Source organism: Dermochelys coriacea, chromosome 23, assembly GCF_009764565.3.
Source record: "Dermochelys coriacea isolate rDerCor1 chromosome 23, rDerCor1.pri.v4, whole genome shotgun sequence".
NCBI lineage: Eukaryota > Metazoa > Chordata > Testudines > Dermochelyidae > Dermochelys > Dermochelys coriacea.
The window spans coordinates 13,369,832-13,389,041 of record NC_050090.1 but is presented as its reverse complement, the minus strand read 5'-3'; the positions used below and the strand labels follow the sequence as shown (position 1 = coordinate 13,389,041).

Below are 19,210 nucleotides of genomic sequence, written 5' to 3'. Positions count from 1 at the left end.
CTTTCCCAGCCCCCGGGGGTCCCCATTGACCCCCATTCCCCTGCTCCCGGGGTCCCCATCCTCCCTGCGAGAAGTCCGCCCCCATTGGGGCTGGGGTCGGCAGCGGTGTTTGGGGGGTTAGCGGGGGCCAGCCGCCGCGCCCCCCACGGCTGAGCCGCGCCCCGTCGCCAGGTCACCGCGGGGCCAATGATTAACCGAACCGGGCCGGGCCGGGCGACGCGCTTCCTCCTTCCCGGAGCGGCCGGACCATGGAGCCGCGCTGGGCGCAGGCGGGCCGGGATGGGCCAGGTGAGGAGCCTCCCCCCCGCCCCGAGTCACCCGGACTCCTGGGTCCCCCCGTAACCCGGACTCCTGGGTCCCCGCCCCCGAGTCACCCGGACTCCTGGGTCCCCCCCCAAACACCTTGTAATCCGGACTCCTGAGTCCCCGCCCCCGAGTCACCCGGACTCCTGGGTCCCCCCCCAAACACCTTGTAATCCGGACTCCTGGGTCCCCGCCCCCGAGTCACCCGGACTCCTGGGTCCCCCCCCCCCAAACACCTTGTAATCCGGACTCCTGGGTCCCCGCCCCCGAGTCACCCGGACTCCTGGGTCCCCCCCCCAAACACCTTGTAATCCGGACTCCTGGGTCCCCGCCCCCGAGTCACCCGGACTCCTGGGTCCCCCCCCCCCAAACACCTTGTAATCCGGACTCCTGGGTCCCCGCCCCCGAGTCACCCGGACTCCTGGGTCCCCCCCCCAAACACCTTGTAATCCGGACTCCTGGGTCCCCGCCCCCGAGTCACCCGGACTCCTGGGTCCCCCCCCCCAAACACCTTGTAATCCGGACTCCTGGGTCCCCGCCCCCGAGTCACCCGGACTCCTGGGTCCCCCCCGTAACCCGGACTCCTGGGTCCCCGCCCCCGAATCACCCGGACTCCTGGGTCCCCCCCCCAAACACCTTGTAATCCGGACTCCTGGGTCCCCGCCCCCGAGTCACCCGGACTCCTGGGTCCCCCCCCCAAACACCTTGTAATCCGGACTCCTGGGTCCCCGCCCCCGAGTCACCCGGACTCCTGGGTCCCCCCCCCCAAACACCTTGTAATCCGGACTCCTGGGTCCCCGCCCCCGAGTCACCTGGACTCCTGGGTCCGTGCCCTGCCCCCCTGGTGTCACCCGGACTCCTGGGTCCCGTCCCCAGCAGCGCTCCCCGCGCCCCCTCCTGCAGTAACCTGGACTCCTGGGTCCCATCTCCAAAAGACACATTCCCCCCATCACCCGGATTCCTGGGTCCCATCCCCAGTGTACAGCCCCACCCCTCCCCCCAAATAATCTGGACTCTTGGGTCCTATCCCAGCAGGCAGCCCCTGACCAGTTACTCGGACTCCTGGGTCCCATCTCCTGATGCTAGGGCTACCCCAGACAGTAGCTTGGACTCCTGGGTCCCCTCCCCATCCCTGGGTCAGTAAGTACGGGGAGGGAGGGTGCTGAATCTTCCCCCCCACACTCACCCCACATTCTCCCTCCCCAGATGATGATGACTGGGGGCCGCAGCCGCCCCCCTCATCCCTCTTCCTCCAGCTGCCAAGCAACGCAACCCTGCGTTTCCGTGGCAACGTGGCCAAGGCCTGGGGGGCTGCGCTGGATGAGGGGGAGCCCCCAGGGGCCCCCCAGGAGCGGGATGGGGAAGGAGCCGGGAAGCAGGAGTCGGTTCCCCTGAAACAGCTGCCGCTCTCCATGGCGGAGAAACGGAGACTCAGGTAACCCCCCTGCACGGGGCAGGACACCTGGGTTCCTTTCTGGCTCTGGGAGGGAAGGGGGGCTAGTAGTTAGAGGGGGGGCTGGGAGCCAGGACTCCTGGGTTCTCTCCCCGGCTCTGGGAGGGCCATGGGGGCGGGGGGCGGCTGAGGTCTCACCCCCTGTCCCTCTCCCCACCAGGCTCCGGGAGCAGCAGGCCACCTGGAAACGGAGCCACTGGGAGCGGTGGCAGGTAGGGATGGACCGCCTGCAGGGACAGGTGAAGGGTGCCCTGCTGTACGCCCAGGTGTGGAGGGAGTCACTGAACCACATCGAAGGTAGGATTCCTTCCTCTGAGGCCTGGGGTCCCCCCCACTGTGCGAACCCCCCCCCCGAGCCCCAGGGTGCCCCCTCCCTGCTGAGAGTGAACCCCCCCTCTGAGTCCCAGGGCCCCCCTCCCTGCTGAGAGCGAACCCCCCACTCTGAGTCCCAGGGTCCCCACTCCCTGCTGAGAGTGACCCCCCGAGCCCTGTGGTCCCCCCTCCCTGCTGAGAGCAAACCCCCCCTCTGAGCCCCAGGGTCCCCCCTCCCTGCTGAGTGAACCCCCCCTCTGAGTCCCAGGGTCCCCCCTCCCTGCTGAGAGTGACCCTCCCCCCCACACCGAGCCCTGTGGTCAGCCTCTGCTGGGGAGCCTGGGGGTTCGGACTCGCTGTCGGGGTGATGCTGCCATTTCCCCCCCAGGTCACTTCGGAACCGGGATCCAGTCGTATTTCAACTTCCTGCGCTTCTTGGTGCTGCTGAACCTGGGAGGGGCCCTGCTCATAGTGGGGTTTGTGGTGGCCCCCTATGCTGCCTTCGAGGGGCTGCAGCTGAACCAGACCCAGCAGGGGCAGAACTCCACGGGTACAGCCGGCCCGGATGCCTGGGTCCAGTCTCCAGTGAGAGAAAGGGGGCGAGAGCACCCAGAACGGCAGCCTGGATGCCTGGGTCCCATCCCTATCAAAGGGGATGGGGGAGAAGGGAATAGCCCCCAGAATGGCAGCCCAGGTCCGATGTCGGGGGGGTGACCCACAAGGTTTGGTTTGAGGAGGTCTGTAATGAGGCTGGTTCTGACAGGACCCAATGGAACGAGCCAAGTCAGGAGAAATTGCTTAAAGCAGAGCAGTTACAGCCCAAGCTGGGGTTTTCCCACCTCTAAGGCAAACCAAACCAGTCAGACAGAGAGGACTTTGGTCTCACCCCACTGGCTAACCACAAGTCACACCAGCAATTCCCTTAGACCCTCCAGTTTCCCAGTATCACCACCAGCGCCACTCGTTATGGGGACGAATGGTTATGAAAACCAATGCCCCAGTAAAAGAAAAAAGGTTCTCTCGATCCCAAAGGACCAAGGCCCAGACCCCGGTCAATATACAAAGCAGATCTTACCCACAAATCTCGCTGTTGCCAATCCTTCAGAATCTAAAATCTAAAGGTTTATTCATAAAAGGAAAAAAGATACAGATGAGAGCTAGAATTGGTTAAATGGAGTCAATTACATCCAGTGATGGCAAAGTTCTTGGTTCAGGCTTGTAGCCGTGATGGAAGAAACTGCAGGTTCAAAGCAAGTCTCTGGAGAACATCCACAGCTGGGATGGGTCCTTCAGTCCTTGGTTCAGAGCTTCAGTGTAGCAAAGTCCCTCCAGAGGTCAGAAGCAGGATTGAAGACAAGATGGAGACATCAGCCTTTTATAGTCTTTTCCAGGTGTAAGAACCCCTCTTTGTTCTTACTGTGGAAAATTACAGCAAAATGGAGTTTGGCGTCACATGAGCAAGTCCCTGCCTACCTTGCTGAGTCACCAGGCGCATCTGACTTCTCTCAATGGGTCACTTGTATGGCTGATGGTCCTTAATGGGCCATCCAGTAGGCTAGGCAGAGCTGACACCAACTTGTCTGGGGTGTCACCCAGAAGCAGAGCATAAGTTTGAAATACAGACAGTATAGATTTCAGAGTAGCAGCCGTGTTAGTCTGTATCAGCAAAAAGAACAGGAGGACTTGTGGCATCTTAGAGACTAACACATTTATTTAAGCATAAGCTTTCATGGGCTAAAATCCACTTCATCAGATGCATAGAATGGAACATATAGTAAGAAGATATATATACATACAGAGAGCATGAAAAGGTGGAAGTACCCATACCAACTGTAGGAGGCTAATTAATTAAGAGGAACTATTATCAGCAGGGGAAAATAAACTTTTGAAGTGATAATCAAGATGGCCCATTTCGGACAGTTGACACGAAGGTGTCAGGATACTTAACATGGGGAAATAAATTCAATATGTGTAATGACAGAGACTGGGAATGGCTCAGTCATGATACTAATTGAAACTTTCCCCCCATGTTAAGTATCCTGACACCTTCGTGTCAACTGTCCGAAATGGGCCATCTTGATTATCACTTCAAAGTTTATTTTCCCCTGCTGATAATAGTTCCTCTTAATTAATTAGCCTCCTACAGTTGGTATGGGTACTTCCACCTTTTCATGCTCTCTGTATGTATATATATCTTCTTACTATATGTTCCATTCTATGCATCTGATGAAGTGGATTTTAGCCCATGAAAGCTTATGCTCAAATAAATGTGTTAGTCTCTCAGGTGCCACAAGTCCTCCTGTTCTTTAGACAGTATAGAGCCAATATTCATCACTTGAACTACAAAAATGATACACACATATAGACAACATAATCATAACCAGCAAACCCTAACCTTGTCTTAGACACCCTATTTGACTCCCTTTATACAAGATTTAATGCCACTATAGGACCTTGGTTGCAACAATGTTCTGTAAGGTCCCATATTATGTCAATAATGTCACAGGGTCTCACCCCTTTTCTCCCCCCCACTTGCAGTGATCAGCAGCTGCCTGCAGTACGACCCCACGGCGCGGGGCCTGGTCAGCTACTTCACCTACCTCATGGACCTGCTCTCTGGGACGGTGAGAGCCTGGTCCATGGCCCCCAACCCCCCATGCCTAAGCTCCACCCCCAGCCCCCCATGCCTCAGTTCCTCCCCCCAGCCCCCTCAGCTCCATCCCAGTCCCTTGCACCCACAGCTCCGCCCCCAGCCCCCTGCACCTCAGCTCCACCCCCCAGTCCCCCAGCTCTGCCCCCATGCCTCAGCTCCACCCCCAGCCCCACCAGCCCTGCCCCCAGCCCCCGCACCTCAGCTCCACCCCCCAGTTCCCCAGCTCTGCCCCCCGCCCCCCATGCCATCAGCTCCTCCCCAGCCCCCCCAGCTCTATCCCCAGCCGCCTGTGCCTCAGCTCCGCCCCCATCCCCCCAGCTCCTCCCCCATCCCCCCTGCACCCTCAGCTCCGCCCCAGCCCCCCATGCTTCAGTTCCTCTCCCCAGGCCCCCTAGCTCCACCCGAGCCCCCCACACCCTCAGCTCCGCCCCCAGCCCCCACAGCTCCACCCCCAGCACCCCCACGCCCAGCTCCGCCCCCAGCCCCCCACACCTCAGCTCCACCCTCCAGTCCCCCAGCTCTGCCCCCCGGCCCCCATGCCTCAGCTCCACCCCCAGCCCCCTCAGCTCCGCCCCCCAGCCCCCTTCATGTGTCCCCTACAAATCGAAGCTGGCCCCAATTCCCCAGATCAGTTTGTCACATTCCCAGTCCCTGCCCTGGGGCCGGATGGGAGCCGGCGCCCCTGGAGGAGACCCCCCCCCACTGAGGCTCTGTCTCTCTCAGGGGTTCATGGAGCTCACGTACCTGTTCTATGGTTATTACCAAAACTCAGCCGTGGATTTCGTGGGCTTCTCCTATAACATCCCCCTGGCCTATCTGCTGAGCGTGTTGGGCTACTTCTCCGTCTGCCTCCTCTGGATCGTCCACCGGTGAGTCACTTCCCAGGTACCCCCATGGGGGGCCAGCTCCCACCCCACCCCAGAGAGGCCGTGTCCCAGCACCGGGCGAGGGGTCCCCGTATACCCACCCTCCACCCCGCCCTGCCCCGGAGGGGCCACGTCCCAGCACTGGGCGAGGGATCCCCGTACACCCAGCCTCTGCCCCTGCTCCACCCCAGAGGGGCCGCGTCCCAGCACTGGGCGAGGGGTCCCCGTATACCCACCATCCACCCCGCCCTGCCCCAGAGGGGCCGCATCCCAGCACCCGGCAAGGGGTCCCCGGATAACCAGCCCCTGCGCCCAACCCCAGAGCTGGCTGCATTTTGCCATCTCATGGGGGCCGTCACCCTGCGCTCTCCCCCCAGGGCCGTCCATCTCCTGAAGCGCAGCCTGGTCAGTGAGAACTGGGCACTCAACACCTACAGCAACAAGGTCTTCGCCGGCTGGGATTTCTGCCTGGCACCAGGCACCGCGGTGCACATGAAACACAACAGCCTCCGCTACGAGCTGCGGGTGAGGCCAGCAGGGGGCGCAGGGCTGGTGTGCGGGGCAGCCGGGTTGGGGGCTCGTGTGCGGGGACACTGAGGTACAGGCAGGCTGGGAATGGACAGGGGCTCTGGGATGTGGGGCTGGAGTGTGTGATTAGGGCCTGCGGTGGTGGGCTGGGGAGGGAGATGGTGTGGGGGACTGGATAGGGGCTGATGGGTGAATGGAGGGAGACGGGGGGCTGGGGCAGGAAGGGGGGCTGGTGTGTGGAGTGACAGGCACGGCTGGGGGGGGGTGGAGAGGGGCCTGACTGGGCTGGGGGGCTGCCCGGACGTGCGTCTCTCCCAGATGGACCTGGAGGAACAGACCCTGCGGCGGCTCATGGCCCAGCGCAGCCCGGGCCAGCGACTCGCCCTCTTCACCCTGCGCGGGGCCCTCAACCTGCTGGTGCTGGCGCTGCTGGGGGCGGCTTTCTACTGCGTCTACCGGGCCACCGAGTACTCGCAGCAGATGCAGGTACCGGCCCCTGACTCCCGACCCGCGGCCCCCGGGCCCCCGCTCCCGACCCGCGCGCCCTGCTCCCCACCTGCAGCCCCTGCTCCCGACCCGCGCCCCTCGCTCCCGACCCGCGCCCCTCGCTCCTGGCCCGCAGCCCCTCGCTCCTAACCCGCGCCCCTCACTCCTAACCCGCGCCCCTCACTCCCGACTCACAGCCCCCTGCTCCCGGCCCGCAGACCCCGCTCCCGACCTGCGCCCCTCGCTCCTGGCCCGCAGCCCCTCACTCCTAACCCGCGCCCCTCACTCCTAACCCGCGCCCCTCACTCCCGACTCACAGCCCCCTGCTCCCGGCCCGCAGACCCCGCTCCCGACCCGCGCCCCTCGCTCCTGACCTGCAGCCTCCGCTCCCGATCTGCAGCCCCCACGCCCCTCACTACCAACCCGCGCCTCTCACTCCCGGCCCGCAGACCCCTCGCCCCCGACCCGCGCCCCTCGCTCCTGGCCCGCAGCCCCTCGCTCCTAACCCGCGCCCCTCACTCCTAACCCGCGCCCCTCACTCCCGACTCACAGCCCCCTGCTCCCGGCCCGCAGACCCCGCTCCCGACCCGCGCCCCTCGCTCCTGACCTGCAGCCTCCGCTCCCGATCTGCAGCCCCCGCGCCCCTCACTACCAACCCGCGCCTCTCACTCCCGGCCCGCAGACCCCTCGCCCCCGACCCGCGCCCCTCGCTCCTGACCTGCAGCCTCCGCTCCCGATCTGCAGCCCCCACGCCCCTCACTACCAACCCGCGCCTCTCACTCCCGGCCCGCAGACCCCTCGCTCCCGACCCGCGCCCCTCGCTCCTGACCTGCAGCCCCGCTCCCGGCCCGCAGCCCCTCGCTCCCGACCCACAGACCCCTCGCTCCCGACCCGCGCCCCTCGCTCCTGACCTGCAGCCCCGCTCCCGGCCCGCAGCCCCTCGCTCCCGACCCACAGACCCCTCGCTCCCGACCCGCGCCCCTCGCTCCTGACCTGCAGCCCCCGCTCCCGATCTGCAGCCCCCACGCCCCTCACTACCAACCCGCGCCTCTCACTCCCGGCCCGCAGACCCCTCGCTCCCGACCCGCGCCCCTCGCTCCTGACCTGCAGCCCCCGCTCCCGACCCGCAGACCCCTCGCTCCCGACCCGCGCCCCTTGCTCCTGACCTGCAGCCCCCGCTCCCGGCCCGCAGCCCCTCGCTCCCGACCCGCGCCCCTCGCTCCCGACCCGCGCCCCTCGCTCCTGACCTGCAGCCCCCGCTCCCGATCTGCAGCCCCCACGCCCCTCACTACCAACCCGCGCCTCTCACTCCCGGCCCGCAGACCCCTCGCCCCCGACCCGCGCCCCTCGCTCCTGACCTGCAGCCTCCGCTCCCGATCTGCAGCCCCCACGCCCCTCACTACCAACCCGCGCCTCTCACTCCCGGCCCGCAGACCCCTCGCTCCCGACCCACGCCCCTCGCTCCTGACCTGCAGCCCCCGCTCCCGGCCCGCAGCCCCTCGTTCCCGACCCGCGCCCCTCGCTCCCGACCCGCAGACCCCTTGCTCCCGACCCGCGCCCCTCGCTCCTGACCTGCAGCCTCTGCTCCCGATCTGCAGCCCCCGCGCCCCTCACTACCAACCCGTGCCTCTCACTCCCGGCCCGCAGACCCCTCGCCCCCGACCGCGCCCCTCGCTCCTGACCTGCAGCCCCCGCTCCCGGCCCGCAGCCCCTCGCTCCCGACCCGCGCCCCTCGCTCCCGACCCGCGCTCCCGCTCCCGATCTGCAGCCCCCACGCCCCTCACTACCAACCCGCGTCCCTCGCTCCCGACCCGCGCTCCCGCTCCTGACCCGCAGACCCCTCGCTCCCGACCCACGCCCCTCGCTCCTGACCTGCAGCCTCCGCTCCCGATCTGCAGCCCCCACGCCCCTCACTACCAACCCGCGCCTCTCACTCCCGACCTGCAGCCCCTGCTCCCGGCCCGCAGCTCCTCGCTCCCAACCCGCGCCCCTCACTCCCGACTCACAGCCCCTTGCTCCCAACCTGCGCCCCCCGCTCCCGACCCGCAGACCCCGCTCCCGACCCGCAGCCCCTCGCTCCTGACCCGCAGCCCCCACGCCCCTCGCTCCCAACCCTCAGCCCCCGCTCCTGATCCGCAGCCCCCAAGCCCCTCACTCCTCGCTCCCAATCCGCGCCCCTTGCTCCCAGCTCACGCCTGACCCACAGCCCCTTGCTCCCGACCTGCAGCCTCTGCTCCCGATCTGCAGCCCCCACAGCCCTCACTACCAACCCGCGCCCCTCACTCCCGACCTGCAGCCCCTGCTCCCGACCCGCAGCTCCTCGCTCCCGAGGCCCCCGGGCCCCTTGCTCCTGATCCGCAGCCCCCCGCTCCCGACCTGTGGCCCCCACGCCCCTCGCTCCCGACCCGCAGCCCCTTGCTCCCGACCCCCAGCCCTCGCTCCCCTGACTCCCGACCCGCAGCCCCCCCGCTCAGCCCACCCCCCTCGCTCCAGTGTTTGCCCATGTCCCCTTCCATGGGGGCAGTGGCGCTATCCCAGCTGCCAGCCCTTCAGCTGCTCCGCTCCCCGCAGGGGTCTTGGGGGAGGGGATTCTGCTCTGACCCCTGGTGACCTCTCCCCCCCTCAGGAGGACACCGGCTCAGGGCAGCAGGGACTGGTTTTGGGGCTGCTGGTGGCCTATCTGCCCTCCATAGTGATCACGGCCGCCAACCAGCTGGTGCCGCTGGCCTTCAGGCTGCTGGTGCGCCTGGAGCGGTACCCACTCAGCCTGGAGATCCGGCTCACCCTGCTCAGGTACCGGGGGGCAGCCAGGGCTGTGCCCTACCCCGGGGCAGCGCCGGGCAAGGGGTCCCCTTGTACCCAGCCCCCGGCCCACCCCCAGGGGCAGAGCCGGGTGAGGGGTCCCCATTTACCAGCCCCCATCCCATCCCCAGGGGCAGCGCCGGGTGAGGGGTCCCCAGATACCCAGCCCCTGCCCCACCTCCAGGGGCAGAGCCGGGCGAGGGGTCCCCGTGTACCAGCCCCCATCCCATCCCCAGGGGCAGCGCTGGGTGAGGGATCCCCAGGTACCCAGCCCCTGCCCCACCCCCAGGGGCAGCACCGGGCGAGGGGTCCCCGTGTACCAGCCCCAGCTCCCCATGGGCAGCGCCGGGCGAGGGTCCCCATGTACCAGCCCCTGCCACCTGTGGATAGTGTCGGGCGAGGGGTCCCCATGTACCAGCCCCTGCTCCCCGTAGGCAGCACTGGGCGATGGGTCCCCAGGTACCAGCCCCCACCCCCTGTGGACAGCGCTGGGCGAGGGGTCCCCGGCTAACCAGCCCCCCTCTCTCTCTGTGGCAGGACCGTGTTCCTGCGTCTCTCCAGCCTCCTTGTTCTCCTCTTCTCCCTCTGGACCCAGATCACCTGCCACGGGGACCCCGACGCTGATTCCTGCAAGACCTGCCACTACAACTACCAGCAGCACCCGGTCAGTGCAGGACGCCTGGGTTCTCTCCTGGCTCGGGGAGGGCAGTGGGGTCTGGTGGTTGGAGCGCAGTGGGGGAGCCGGGAGCCTGGACGCCTGGGTTCTCTCCCAGCTCGGGGAGGGCAGTGGGGTCTGCCAGTTGGACCGCGGTGGGGGAGCCGGAAGCCCGGACACCTGGGTTCTCTTCCGGCTCGGGGAGGGCAGTGGCATCTGGCGGTTGGAGCGCGGTGTGGGAGCTGGGAGCCCGGACGCCTGGGTTCTCTCCTGGCTCGGGAGGGTCAGTGGAGTCTGGCGGTTGGAGCGCGGTGGGGGAGCCGGGAGCCCGGACGCCTGGGTTCTCTCCTGGCTTGGGAGGGTCAGTGGGGTCTGGCGGTTGGAGCGCGGTGGGGGAGCCGGGAGCCCGGACGCCTGGGTTCTCTCCCGGCTTGGAGAGGGCAGTGGGGTCTGGTGGTTGGAGCGTGGTGGGGGAGCCGGAAGCCCAGACGCCTGGGTCCTGTGGCCATGCGGGGCGCTGACACGTCCCCTCCCCCCCAGTGCTGGGAGACGAGCGTGGGGCAGGAGATGTATAAGTTGCTGGTATTCGACCTGCTCGTGGTGCTGCTGGTGCTGCTGCTGGTGGAGTTCCCCAGGAAGTGAGAAATGGGGGTGGGTCAGTGGGCTCGGGAGGTGGGATCTGCACTGGGGGTGGGGCTGCAGGGGGGTCAGTGGGCTGGGGGGAGGTGGGATCAACACTGGGGTTGGGAATGGGGGGTCAATGGGCTGGGGGGAGGTGGGATCTGCACTGGGGGTGAGAGTGGGGGGTCAATGGGCTGGGGGGAGGTAGGATCTGCACTGGGGGTGGGAGTGGGGGGTCAGTGGACTGGGGGGAAGTGGGATCTGCACTGGGGGTGGGAATGGGAGGTCAGTGGGCTGGGGGGAGGTGGGATCTGCACTCGGGGGGTGGGGGTGGGATCTGTTCTAGGGATGGATGGGAATCAATGGCCATATAAAGGGGGTCCCAGAGTGAGTGGGTTGGCTCTGGGGTTTGGGGCTCAGGCCGGAGGGGAGTCGGGAGCTGGGGGACAGCGACTGGGGTTGTTGGCAGGGCTAGTGCTGGGGTGTGGGGGGGAGCCGGGCTCAGAGCAGTCTCCCCCGCCCCTCACCCCCTTCTACTCCCCCCAGGCTGCTGGTGACCCACGGCCCCGCCCCCCTGGCCCGGCTGTTGGGGCAGCAGGAGTTCCTGGTGCCCCCCAACGTGCTGGACCTGGTGTACGGCCAGACCGTGTGCTGGGTCGGCACCGCCTTCTCCCCCCTGCTGCCCCTGCTCCACACCGCCAAGTTTGTCCTGCTTTTCTACCTCAAGAAGGTGAGAGTCTGGATGCCTGGGTCCTCTCCCTGCCTCGGGGAGGGGAGGGGGGCCTAGTGGTGAGAGCGGGTGGGGGCAGGACTGGGAGCTCGGACACCTGGGTCCTCTCCCTGGGGTGGGGGTGGGGGCGCTAGTGATGAGAGCGGGTGGGGGCGGGACTGGGAGCTCAGCCACCTGGGTCCTTTCCTGGGGGGTCCTAGTTGGGGTGGGAGGGACTGGGAGCTCGGACGCCTGGGTCCTCTCCCGGGAGGGGGACGGGGGCTGTCTGGTTGCTCAGCGCCCCGGGTCCACGTCTGTCTCGTCACCCCCCAGCTCACCCTGTTCTCGAACTGCCGCCCGGCCGACCGCACCTTCCGCGCCTCCAGCTCCAGCTTCTTCTTCCTGCTGGTTCTGCTTCTGGGCCTGGCCATCGCCTGGGTGCCCCTGCTGTACAGCGTCTTTGTGTGAGTGCCCCCCTGCCCCCTGGATCCCCCCCCGCCTGGACCCCCTGCCCCCCTCCCCCAGTCCCCTGGGGGCCCTCACCCAGCCCCCTGAGGTCCCCTGCTCCCCTCACCCAGCCCTCTGGATTCCACCACAGCCTGGCCCCCTGGCCCCCCTTGCCCAGCCCCCTGGCTCCTGGGGTTCCCTGCCCCCTTCACCCAGCCCCTGGTATCCCCCACCCCTCGTCCAGTCCCCAGGGTGCCCCACCCCTCTCACTCAGTTCCCCTGGGGTCCCCTGCCTCCCTCTCCCCAGCCCCTCTCGCCCACACCTCCAGCTCCTTGGGGTCTGCCACTCCACCTCACCCAGCCCTCCAGGGTCCCCTGACCTTCCCCTCCCCCCAGCATGACAAACCCCCTTATCCTTCCCCCTCCCCTGACTCCATCCCCCCTGGGGCACTGTCTCTGCTCCCCTGCCTTGGACTTCGTTCCCTGCCCCCCAACTCACTCTCTCCCCCCCCCCGCAGCCTCCAGCCCTCCCAGGCCTGTGGCCCGTTCCGGGGTGAGCTGACCATGTGGAGCACCCTCTGGGCGGCCATCGACACCCTGCCCCACGTGGCCAGGGAGTTCCTGCAGTTCGTGGGCTCGCTGGCCTTCGCTGTGCCGCTCTTCCTGCTGCTGAGGTGAGGGGCCTCTGGGGAATCCCCCTGGGTTGGGGGGCGCTAGGGGGGATAGGACACGTGGAGTGGGGGTCTGATGCCAGGCAGCAGGGACATGGAGACACACAGAGAGCAGGGGCCCATCCCCTCCAGCGGGGGCAAGAGGGGAGGATGGACAGACGGACGCAGAGCAGAGCTTGTCCCCACCAGCAGGGGGCAGCAGGGACGGACAGACACGCACGCATACAATTTCCGGGCTGCCCCCAACCCTGTCTCTGTCTAACCCCCCCCCCCCCGGCTTTTCTCTTCCCATCCCGCAACCGCAGCATCCTCATGTTCTACCTGATGGCCCTGGCTCACTCCTACAGCCGCCTGGTGAAGGAACTCAAAGAGCAGCTGCGCTTGGTGAGTGATGTCCCGGAGCCATGGGGCTTTTTGCCGCTGGAGGGAGCCGGCTCCCATCTGGGATCGCCGTTAGCCGGTGGGACTCCCTGCCACAAGATGATCCTGGGCCTGGCGGGGTGGGCTATTGACAGGGAGAAATGAGGAACAGCGTACTCCCTGCTTTGGCTGCTAGGGGCTGCCGTGTCTCCTTCCTCTGAAGTAGGTGGGACGTGGGTGGAGGCAGAGCCGGGATACCGGGGTAGATGGGCCCCTGGGCTGGCCCCAGATGGCTGAACTTACCCTCCAGGGTTCCCACCTCTTTTTAACCCTTCCTTTTCCCACAGGAGGGGCAGGATAAGGTCTTCTTAGTGACTCAGATCACAGAGCTCCGCTAGGGAGAGCGCTGCACACAACTCCCGTCTAGTTGATTTGAGGATGACTCTTGGCCCTGCCTTTTGTCGGACCCGTCCCTTCCCTGCCAGCGTCAGCGATTTGCCTGTGTGCCAAACCTGCCCCCTGCTGGAAGAAAACTACAATAACCTCCAAAGAACCCGGAGCTCGTTCATGGACTGTGTGTAAGAATCACTTGCCCGGCGCTGAGACATGGCCCCTCTGGGATGAGGGCGCAGGGGCTGTTTAAAAAGAGACCTCTCACCTGGTGCTGAGACGTGGCCCCTCTGGAGTGGTGTGTGGGGGCTGGGTATATGGGGACCCCTCGCCTGGCACGGAGACATGACCTCTCTGGGATGGGGGATGGGGTTTGGTTATACAGGGACCCCTCGCCTGGCAGCCGCTCTTTACCGCTGCCCAGTGACGCTGTTCAGGTTAGGACAGGAAGTGAAGCAGAACCCTGCGTGTGACGGACATCCCAGGGGGCTTTGCAGGAGGAGGAGACAGAATTGCTTGTGTCTGAAATGGGCCAGGCTGCTGGCCTTCAGGCCCCAATTCTCACGCTCTCCATCCTGCCCCAGGCGAGCCCCCCCGCCCTCTGAACAGAGTAGATAGCGGTTGAACCCGAGTAAATCTCTTGTTGCCGGCTGGCAGCAGAACTGCATTGTCGCACTCCAGGGCAGCTGCATTTGTATTCCCTGTCTACCGGTGCCCAGCTGCCACCCCTCTTGGAAGGAGACCCACGTCTCTCTCTCCCTCCCTGCCCAGGCTCTGATTTCACCACACACACAAACCCGCAAAGAGCGATTGTCATCAACAATAATCACCATTTACAGCTCGGCCAAGTCAAGGAAACCCTGCTCGGAAACTTAACAGCGTTTGATTTCCTCGGTGTATTTTGAGATGCAATGTTGACAATTTAACGGCTTTTAAAGCTGTGACTTTTTGAATCTCTAACACCTGCTGTCGATAAATCATTGGCTGATCCCCTCCCCGATCTTTGACTCTCCTGTGATTTGCTGCAATTGGGAAAATTTTAAATCTGAAAAAAAAAAAAAAGAAGCTTAAAAATAAAACGCTAGTTTTGGTTTGAAATGATAAAATAAAAAGCCAATTCTGCCAGGCCCATGTGTAAGTAATGGATGGGGCGGTGGAGAGTGTGGGGGGAGCCGGTGTGCAGGGCTGGAGGCAAACAGTAGTGGGTTTGTCTCCCCACAGCCACCTCCACTATCTCTGCGTCTGCCCCGTTCCCTCCCCCCGGGCTTCATGGGAGGCCGTGTACTTCCGTGCGTGCAGGGTGCACAAGATCGGCCATAGGGGGGTCAGAGCAATGGTCCATGTAGCCCAGTCTCCCGTCTCCGTCCTGGCTGCTACCGGAGCTCCGGGGCGGTGCACGGTGCAGGGTGGCTGGGGAGAGACGCAGCCGTCTTCCCCGCCCGCAATCGGAGGTGTGGGGAGGGCCCAAGCTGGCGGGTGTGTGGGGGGAGGGGTCGGGACCCAGGGAGGGACCGAGGCTCCCTGCATGTAGCCAGCGCCTGGCCCGACCCCAGGTCCTGTGGCAGGGAGTTCCGCAGGCTCGGGGCGTCGGCCATGCAGCTCAGGTGGAGGGAGGGGGCCCGGCAGCAGCGAGGTGGGGATGGGGGATGGGACACTGGGCTTCTCCCCTCTGGGCGGTGCCAGCCCCGGGGTGGGGCCTCATCCCAACCAATCGGCTGCGGGGGCAGTGGGGGTGTGAGGCCAGCTTGGACCAATCAGTGCTAGGCGGCAGCGGGGGGGCGGGGCTGACTACCATGCACCAATGAGAGACGAAGGAGGCTGAGGCGGGAGGTTGGATGGGAACCAATTGGGTAAAGCTGGAGGGAGGGGAGGTTGAGTCGCCAATAGGCCAATCAGGGCACGAGGGCGGCCCAGTGTTGTCCAATCATAAAAGAGCGAGCTGCGGAGGGTGGGGCCAAAATAATCCAATCAGAAAGCGAGGGCCGGACTAGGGTCCATCAATGAGAATTCAGAGCGGAGGGGGAGGGTCTGGAACCCGCCAATTAGAGAGTGACCAGGTCGTGCCAATCAGCACACCAGCAGGGCGCTGACCCGGAAGCGGAAGTCGCGCCGCGCAGCGCGGAGCTGAGGCAGGACCATGAACATCCTGCCCAAGAAATCGTGGCACGTGCGGAACAAGGACAATGTGGCCCGCGTGCGGAGGGACGAGGCGCAGGCGCAGGACGAGCAGCGACAGCGGGAGGCCCGGGCCCTGCTGGCCGAACAGGAGGCGAGTTACCGGGCATGCGCAGACGGCAACGCGGGTGTAGCGAGTGCGCATGCGTACCAATGGGAACGCATCCTACATCACGTGACGCGGTCACGGATTGAACCATTGTTAAATTGGGGGTGAAATCTAGGTTGAACCATTTCCAAATCGGGGGAAGAACAAAAGGGAGCTGGGCTGAACCATTTCTAAATGGGAAGGAGGAGGCGGAGAGCGCTGGGATTTACTATTTTTAAATGGGGGAGGGGAAGAAAAGGAAATGGGAGTTGGGCTGACCCACAACAGGGGGGAAGCAGAGCAAAAGGGAACTGGGGTGAACCATTTCCAAAGGGAGGAAAGGGGAGCCAGGCTGAACCATTTCCAAAGGAGGGGGGAGAGAAGGGAACTGGGCTGAACCATTTCCAAAGGGGTGGAATCAGAGAAGGGAGCTGGGCTGAACCATTTCCAAATCGGGTAGTTTTCTAACCCCACCTGCCCCCGTGGGGTGGCTGGTTCAGCGTATGCTGCACCGTTAACATCACAGCCCCTGCACGATCTGCCCTCGCCCCACATGAAATGAGTTTCTTAGGCCTCAGCCTGATGCCATGCTGCCCTCGCCACACGCCATCGCCCCCCAGCACAGAGCCCACGGGCTGCCCTGACTCCTGCCACCTGCGTCAGAGCCGGCCCCACAACCAGCCCCCGTCTCCCCCTGCAGGCGCGGACTGAGTTCCTGCGGAAGAAGGCACGGGTGTCGGCCCTGCCAGGACCCGATGGCGGCTCGGCGCTGGCCCCCAGTGGCGAGGAGTCACGCCATGTCGACCTCTTCCGGGATCTGGAGGAGGGCAAGGGCTCCAAGACCGGGAACAAGGAGTATGAGGAGGAGAAACGCAGGGAAAAGGTGTGTGTGTGTGTGTGGGGGGGGCACCTGCATTCCTTGGGCATGGTGAGCCCCCCAGCTTGCTGGGGTTAGGTTGCTCCTACGTTGGTGCACTGATGGGAGGTGGCTGGTGCAGTGCGGTGGGGTATCTACCCCCCACCCTGTTACAGGAGATGGGGTACAGCCAAGCCTCAGATCCTGACATCTCGGAGTAGAAGGGACAAGGGTGGGGATTCACACACCCCTGTTGGAGGAGGAGGCTATGTACAGAATTGGGGGTTCCCCCTCACCACATGCAGGTGCTCTGACACCTTTTATAGCTCAGCTGCCCTGCATGCTGGTTCCCCTCTCAAGCTCTCTCCCCACTCCCATGAGCTGCCCCCTGGCTCCTGTACCCATAAGGCAAAAACCTCCCACAGTGCCCTCTCCTACATCAGTGGGGCCACAATCGGTCCCGCCCTCTCCCCTAGCAGATGGGGCTCCTACTTCTTCAAGGTGATTGAGTTCAGCACACTCCCCTCCCTGCTTTGCCCCAACCAGGAGCGGCAAGAGAAGGCTATCGGGCTGCTGACCTATCTGGGGCAGAGTGCGGCCGAGGCCCAGACCAGCCAGCCGTGGTACCAGGAAGCCCCCGACCGCAGCCGGGAGGCAGCCACGGTGACCACGCAGGAGCAGCTGAAGAACAGACTGGACCCACTGCGGGAGATGGAGAGGCATCTGCACAAGAAGAAGGGGGAGGGGAAGAAGCGCAAGAAGGAGAAAGAGAAGCCAGCAGGGGAGAAGAAAGCAGTGGGGTGAGCTGGATGTGGGGCAGGGCTAGAGAGCAGCGCTCGCTGGGAGTCAGGGACTACAAGTCCGAGCATCCACTGTGCCAGCCTGTTTCCTATGCACAGGGATCACAAGTCCCAGCATGCAATGTCCCAGTCCACAAGGACTACAATTACCAGCTTGCAATTTACTTCCCTTGTTCTCAGCTGCACGGGTGTGGGTGTGTTACTGAAACTACACCTCTCAGCATGTACTCAACACACTTGTTCCCAGGCAATAGCTGGGCCTACTTGTCCCAGCATGCATCATGCCCCTAGGAGGGACAATTGCATACTGGGAGTTGTAGTCCTCGTGGAACACACATCTAGACACCACCTGGCGCAGGGTTGTAGGAACTCAGTGGTTCCCTTCTGCTTGTCCTTGCAGCTCTGTTCCCCTCTCCCTGGAGCAGCTGCGGTGGGAGCGGTTGCAGCGGGAGCAGGCCGAGCGAGCCAGGACCGAAGCCCTGTTATCTGGGCGGCTGAGGGAGCCCCAGCGTGGGGAGGAGGAGGAGGAGCTGGACGACAGGAAACGCCGCTACAACTCCCAGTTCAACCCGCAGCTGGTACGCAGGCCCCGCAGCTGGGATGTGAGGGAGCAGCACTGAACCCGCCCAGCACCCCTGGAACTCGTGGCTGAAACAGCGGGCCCTGGGCACAGAGATTCCTGCACCAGGGGTCACACAGCAGGTGGAACAGGGACATTGGCATCACAGCAAGGCAGCCAGCATGTGGTATCACTCTGCAGAGTTAGCGGGGGAGACACCGAGTGCTGTCCTCTCTGCCACCCTCCTGGCCATGAAGGTTGGCATGGGGGTCATACTCGGGGAGCCAGAATCCTCCTTGCTCTCACAGGAGGGTGCTGGCTGCCCCACTGGGGCCCCAGGCTGGATGCTCACCTCTTAGCACCTGGCATTAGCAGCAGCAAGTATCAGGGGTTATCTGAATGCCCCACAAGGCAGGGGCTTACCTGCTAACAAAAGGCATCTGTCTTACTTCACTCACTCACGGGAGCAGGGAAAGCTTGGATAGGAGCAAGCACAGAAGGGGAAACCCAGTCCCGGACTCCTGGGTTCCAGTTGCAGGTGGGTGCTGGGAGTCAGGACAGCTGGGTTCTATCCCTGGCTTGGGGAGCAGGAGCCAATGGGTTCAGTGGGGGCAGGGAGGCCTAGCCCTTTGTCAGGGAATGGAGTTGAGTGTAGGGACTCCTGGCTTGCTGGCTCTTTGTGGGGAAGTTATCAGGACTCCTGAGTTCTAATTTCCATTTCTGCCTCTGATTTCTTATATACCTCAACAGCTCGCCCCCCCCCCATGGTGCTCACTATATCTCGGCTGCTGGGGAGGCCCAGCCCTTTAGCCATGGTGATGAATAGCACCTTCTGCAGGGGGTGTCTGCCCCTCTGCTGAACCCCCACCCAGCTCACACTGGAATCATTCACGGCTCACACCTGGCTGGTAAGGCCCAGCTCCCAGCAGAGGATTGTGGCTTGTCTCCTTGTGCAGGGCAAATGCACCAGGCCAGCTCCCTGTGCCTTCCACAGGGCCATTATCTGACAGGGGACACTAAGGCATGAACAGTCCAGTCTCTGCTGTCCTTGGATTGGTCCCCACATGGCTCTGGGGTTCCTTATGGGTGGGAGTTTGTCTCTCCCTCACCAGCCAGCCTGCAGCAGGGGGCTGGTTGCATCAGCCCCATCGCTAAGCCATGCCCACCCCACAGAGGGACTTTCCCGGCAGCCATTGGGGTTACCAGTGCCAGGTAGGGAGGGGGGGCTCCAGGGAGAGGAGTGGGGAGCTTTTAAACCTAAGGCAGAGCAGGCAGCAGAGAAAATCCTGCTCTGGGCCTGAGGGCAGGGAGGGGCTGAGCTTGACCCCAGAGCCAGACAAGGTCCCCCATGGAACATACCACCCATCAGCTCCTGCAGAGCGAGCGGCATCTCCTCCCCCTGAATGTACCATGCAGTCACCTCCTGCAGTGGGCTGGGGATCCCCCATCCCAGCCACTCACTGTCTGGGCAGGGGG

General features: G+C 64.4%; 6 protein-coding genes and 1 long non-coding RNA gene across 22 annotated transcripts in view; 5 read left to right on the top strand and 2 right to left on the bottom strand.

Annotated features, from left to right (window-relative positions):
* Positions 1 to 19,210, bottom strand: part of LOC119846859 (immunoglobulin superfamily member 1-like) — a 597,460-nt gene that overhangs the window by 399,607 nt on the left and 178,643 nt on the right. The window lies entirely within an intron of this gene.
* Positions 1 to 19,210, top strand: part of LOC119847133 (immunoglobulin superfamily member 1-like) — a 660,993-nt gene that overhangs the window by 533,967 nt on the left and 107,816 nt on the right. The window lies entirely within an intron of this gene.
* The window catches only part of LOC119847459 (leukocyte immunoglobulin-like receptor subfamily A member 6), a 652,437-nt gene that overhangs the window by 525,411 nt on the left and 107,816 nt on the right, over positions 1 to 19,210 (top strand). The window lies entirely within an intron of this gene.
* Positions 1 to 19,210, top strand: part of LOC119846912 (immunoglobulin superfamily member 1-like) — a 615,137-nt gene that overhangs the window by 517,048 nt on the left and 78,879 nt on the right. The gene's annotated exons all lie outside the window — the stretch shown is intronic.
* On the top strand, positions 144 to 14,354 carry TMC4 (transmembrane channel like 4). 2 transcript variants are annotated; one of them, XM_043501184.1, is made up of 16 exons: positions 144 to 288; positions 1,510 to 1,738; positions 1,917 to 2,053; positions 2,457 to 2,618; positions 4,607 to 4,692; positions 5,445 to 5,590; positions 5,965 to 6,112; positions 6,434 to 6,601; positions 9,231 to 9,394; positions 9,941 to 10,067; positions 10,599 to 10,696; positions 11,226 to 11,409; positions 11,722 to 11,852; positions 12,354 to 12,509; positions 12,812 to 12,890; positions 13,214 to 14,354. In XM_043501184.1, exons 1-16 carry the CDS (start codon positions 249 to 251, stop codon positions 13,262 to 13,264), a joined length of 2,106 nt encoding a protein of 701 aa, XP_043357119.1. In that variant the 5' UTR covers positions 144 to 248; the 3' UTR covers positions 13,265 to 14,354. The 2 variants fall into 2 exon arrangements, with proteins under 2 accessions (XP_043357119.1, XP_038237634.1); XM_038381706.2 differs by having other exon boundaries at positions 9,228 to 9,394.
* LOC122457255 lies at positions 14,217 to 15,450 on the bottom strand. The gene is made up of 2 exons (XR_006276731.1): positions 15,311 to 15,450; positions 14,217 to 14,301 (listed from the first exon to the last, which is right to left on the bottom strand). It is a non-coding gene; the product is annotated as an uncharacterized LOC122457255 (long non-coding RNA).
* Positions 15,334 to 18,181, top strand: LENG1 (leukocyte receptor cluster member 1). Its single transcript, XM_038381708.2, has 4 exons — positions 15,334 to 15,525; positions 16,220 to 16,402; positions 16,922 to 17,175; positions 17,576 to 18,181. Exons 1-4 carry the CDS (start codon positions 15,394 to 15,396, stop codon positions 17,793 to 17,795), a joined length of 789 nt encoding a protein of 262 aa, XP_038237636.1. The 5' UTR covers positions 15,334 to 15,393; the 3' UTR covers positions 17,796 to 18,181.

Excerpts from the sequence above, each read along its gene's own strand:
- TMC4 (XM_038381706.2), top strand. The coding sequence starts at position 249 with ATGGAGCCGCGCTGGGCGCAGGCGGGCCGGGATGGGCCAG. Across the intron at positions 2,619-4,606 it reads GCAGGGGCAGAACTCCACGG|TGATCAGCAGCTGCCTGCAG; the intron begins GTACAGCCGGCC and ends CCCCACTTGCAG. Across the intron at positions 12,510-12,811 it reads CCGCTCTTCCTGCTGCTGAG|CATCCTCATGTTCTACCTGA; the intron begins GTGAGGGGCCTC and ends CCGCAACCGCAG.
- LENG1 (XM_038381708.2), top strand. The coding sequence starts at position 15,394 with ATGAACATCCTGCCCAAGAAATCGTGGCACGTGCGGAACAAGGACAAT. Across the intron at positions 15,526-16,219 it reads CCCTGCTGGCCGAACAGGAG|GCGCGGACTGAGTTCCTGCG; the intron begins GCGAGTTACCGG and ends CTCCCCCTGCAG. Across the intron at positions 16,403-16,921 it reads AGGAGAAACGCAGGGAAAAG|GAGCGGCAAGAGAAGGCTAT; the intron begins GTGTGTGTGTGT and ends TGCCCCAACCAG.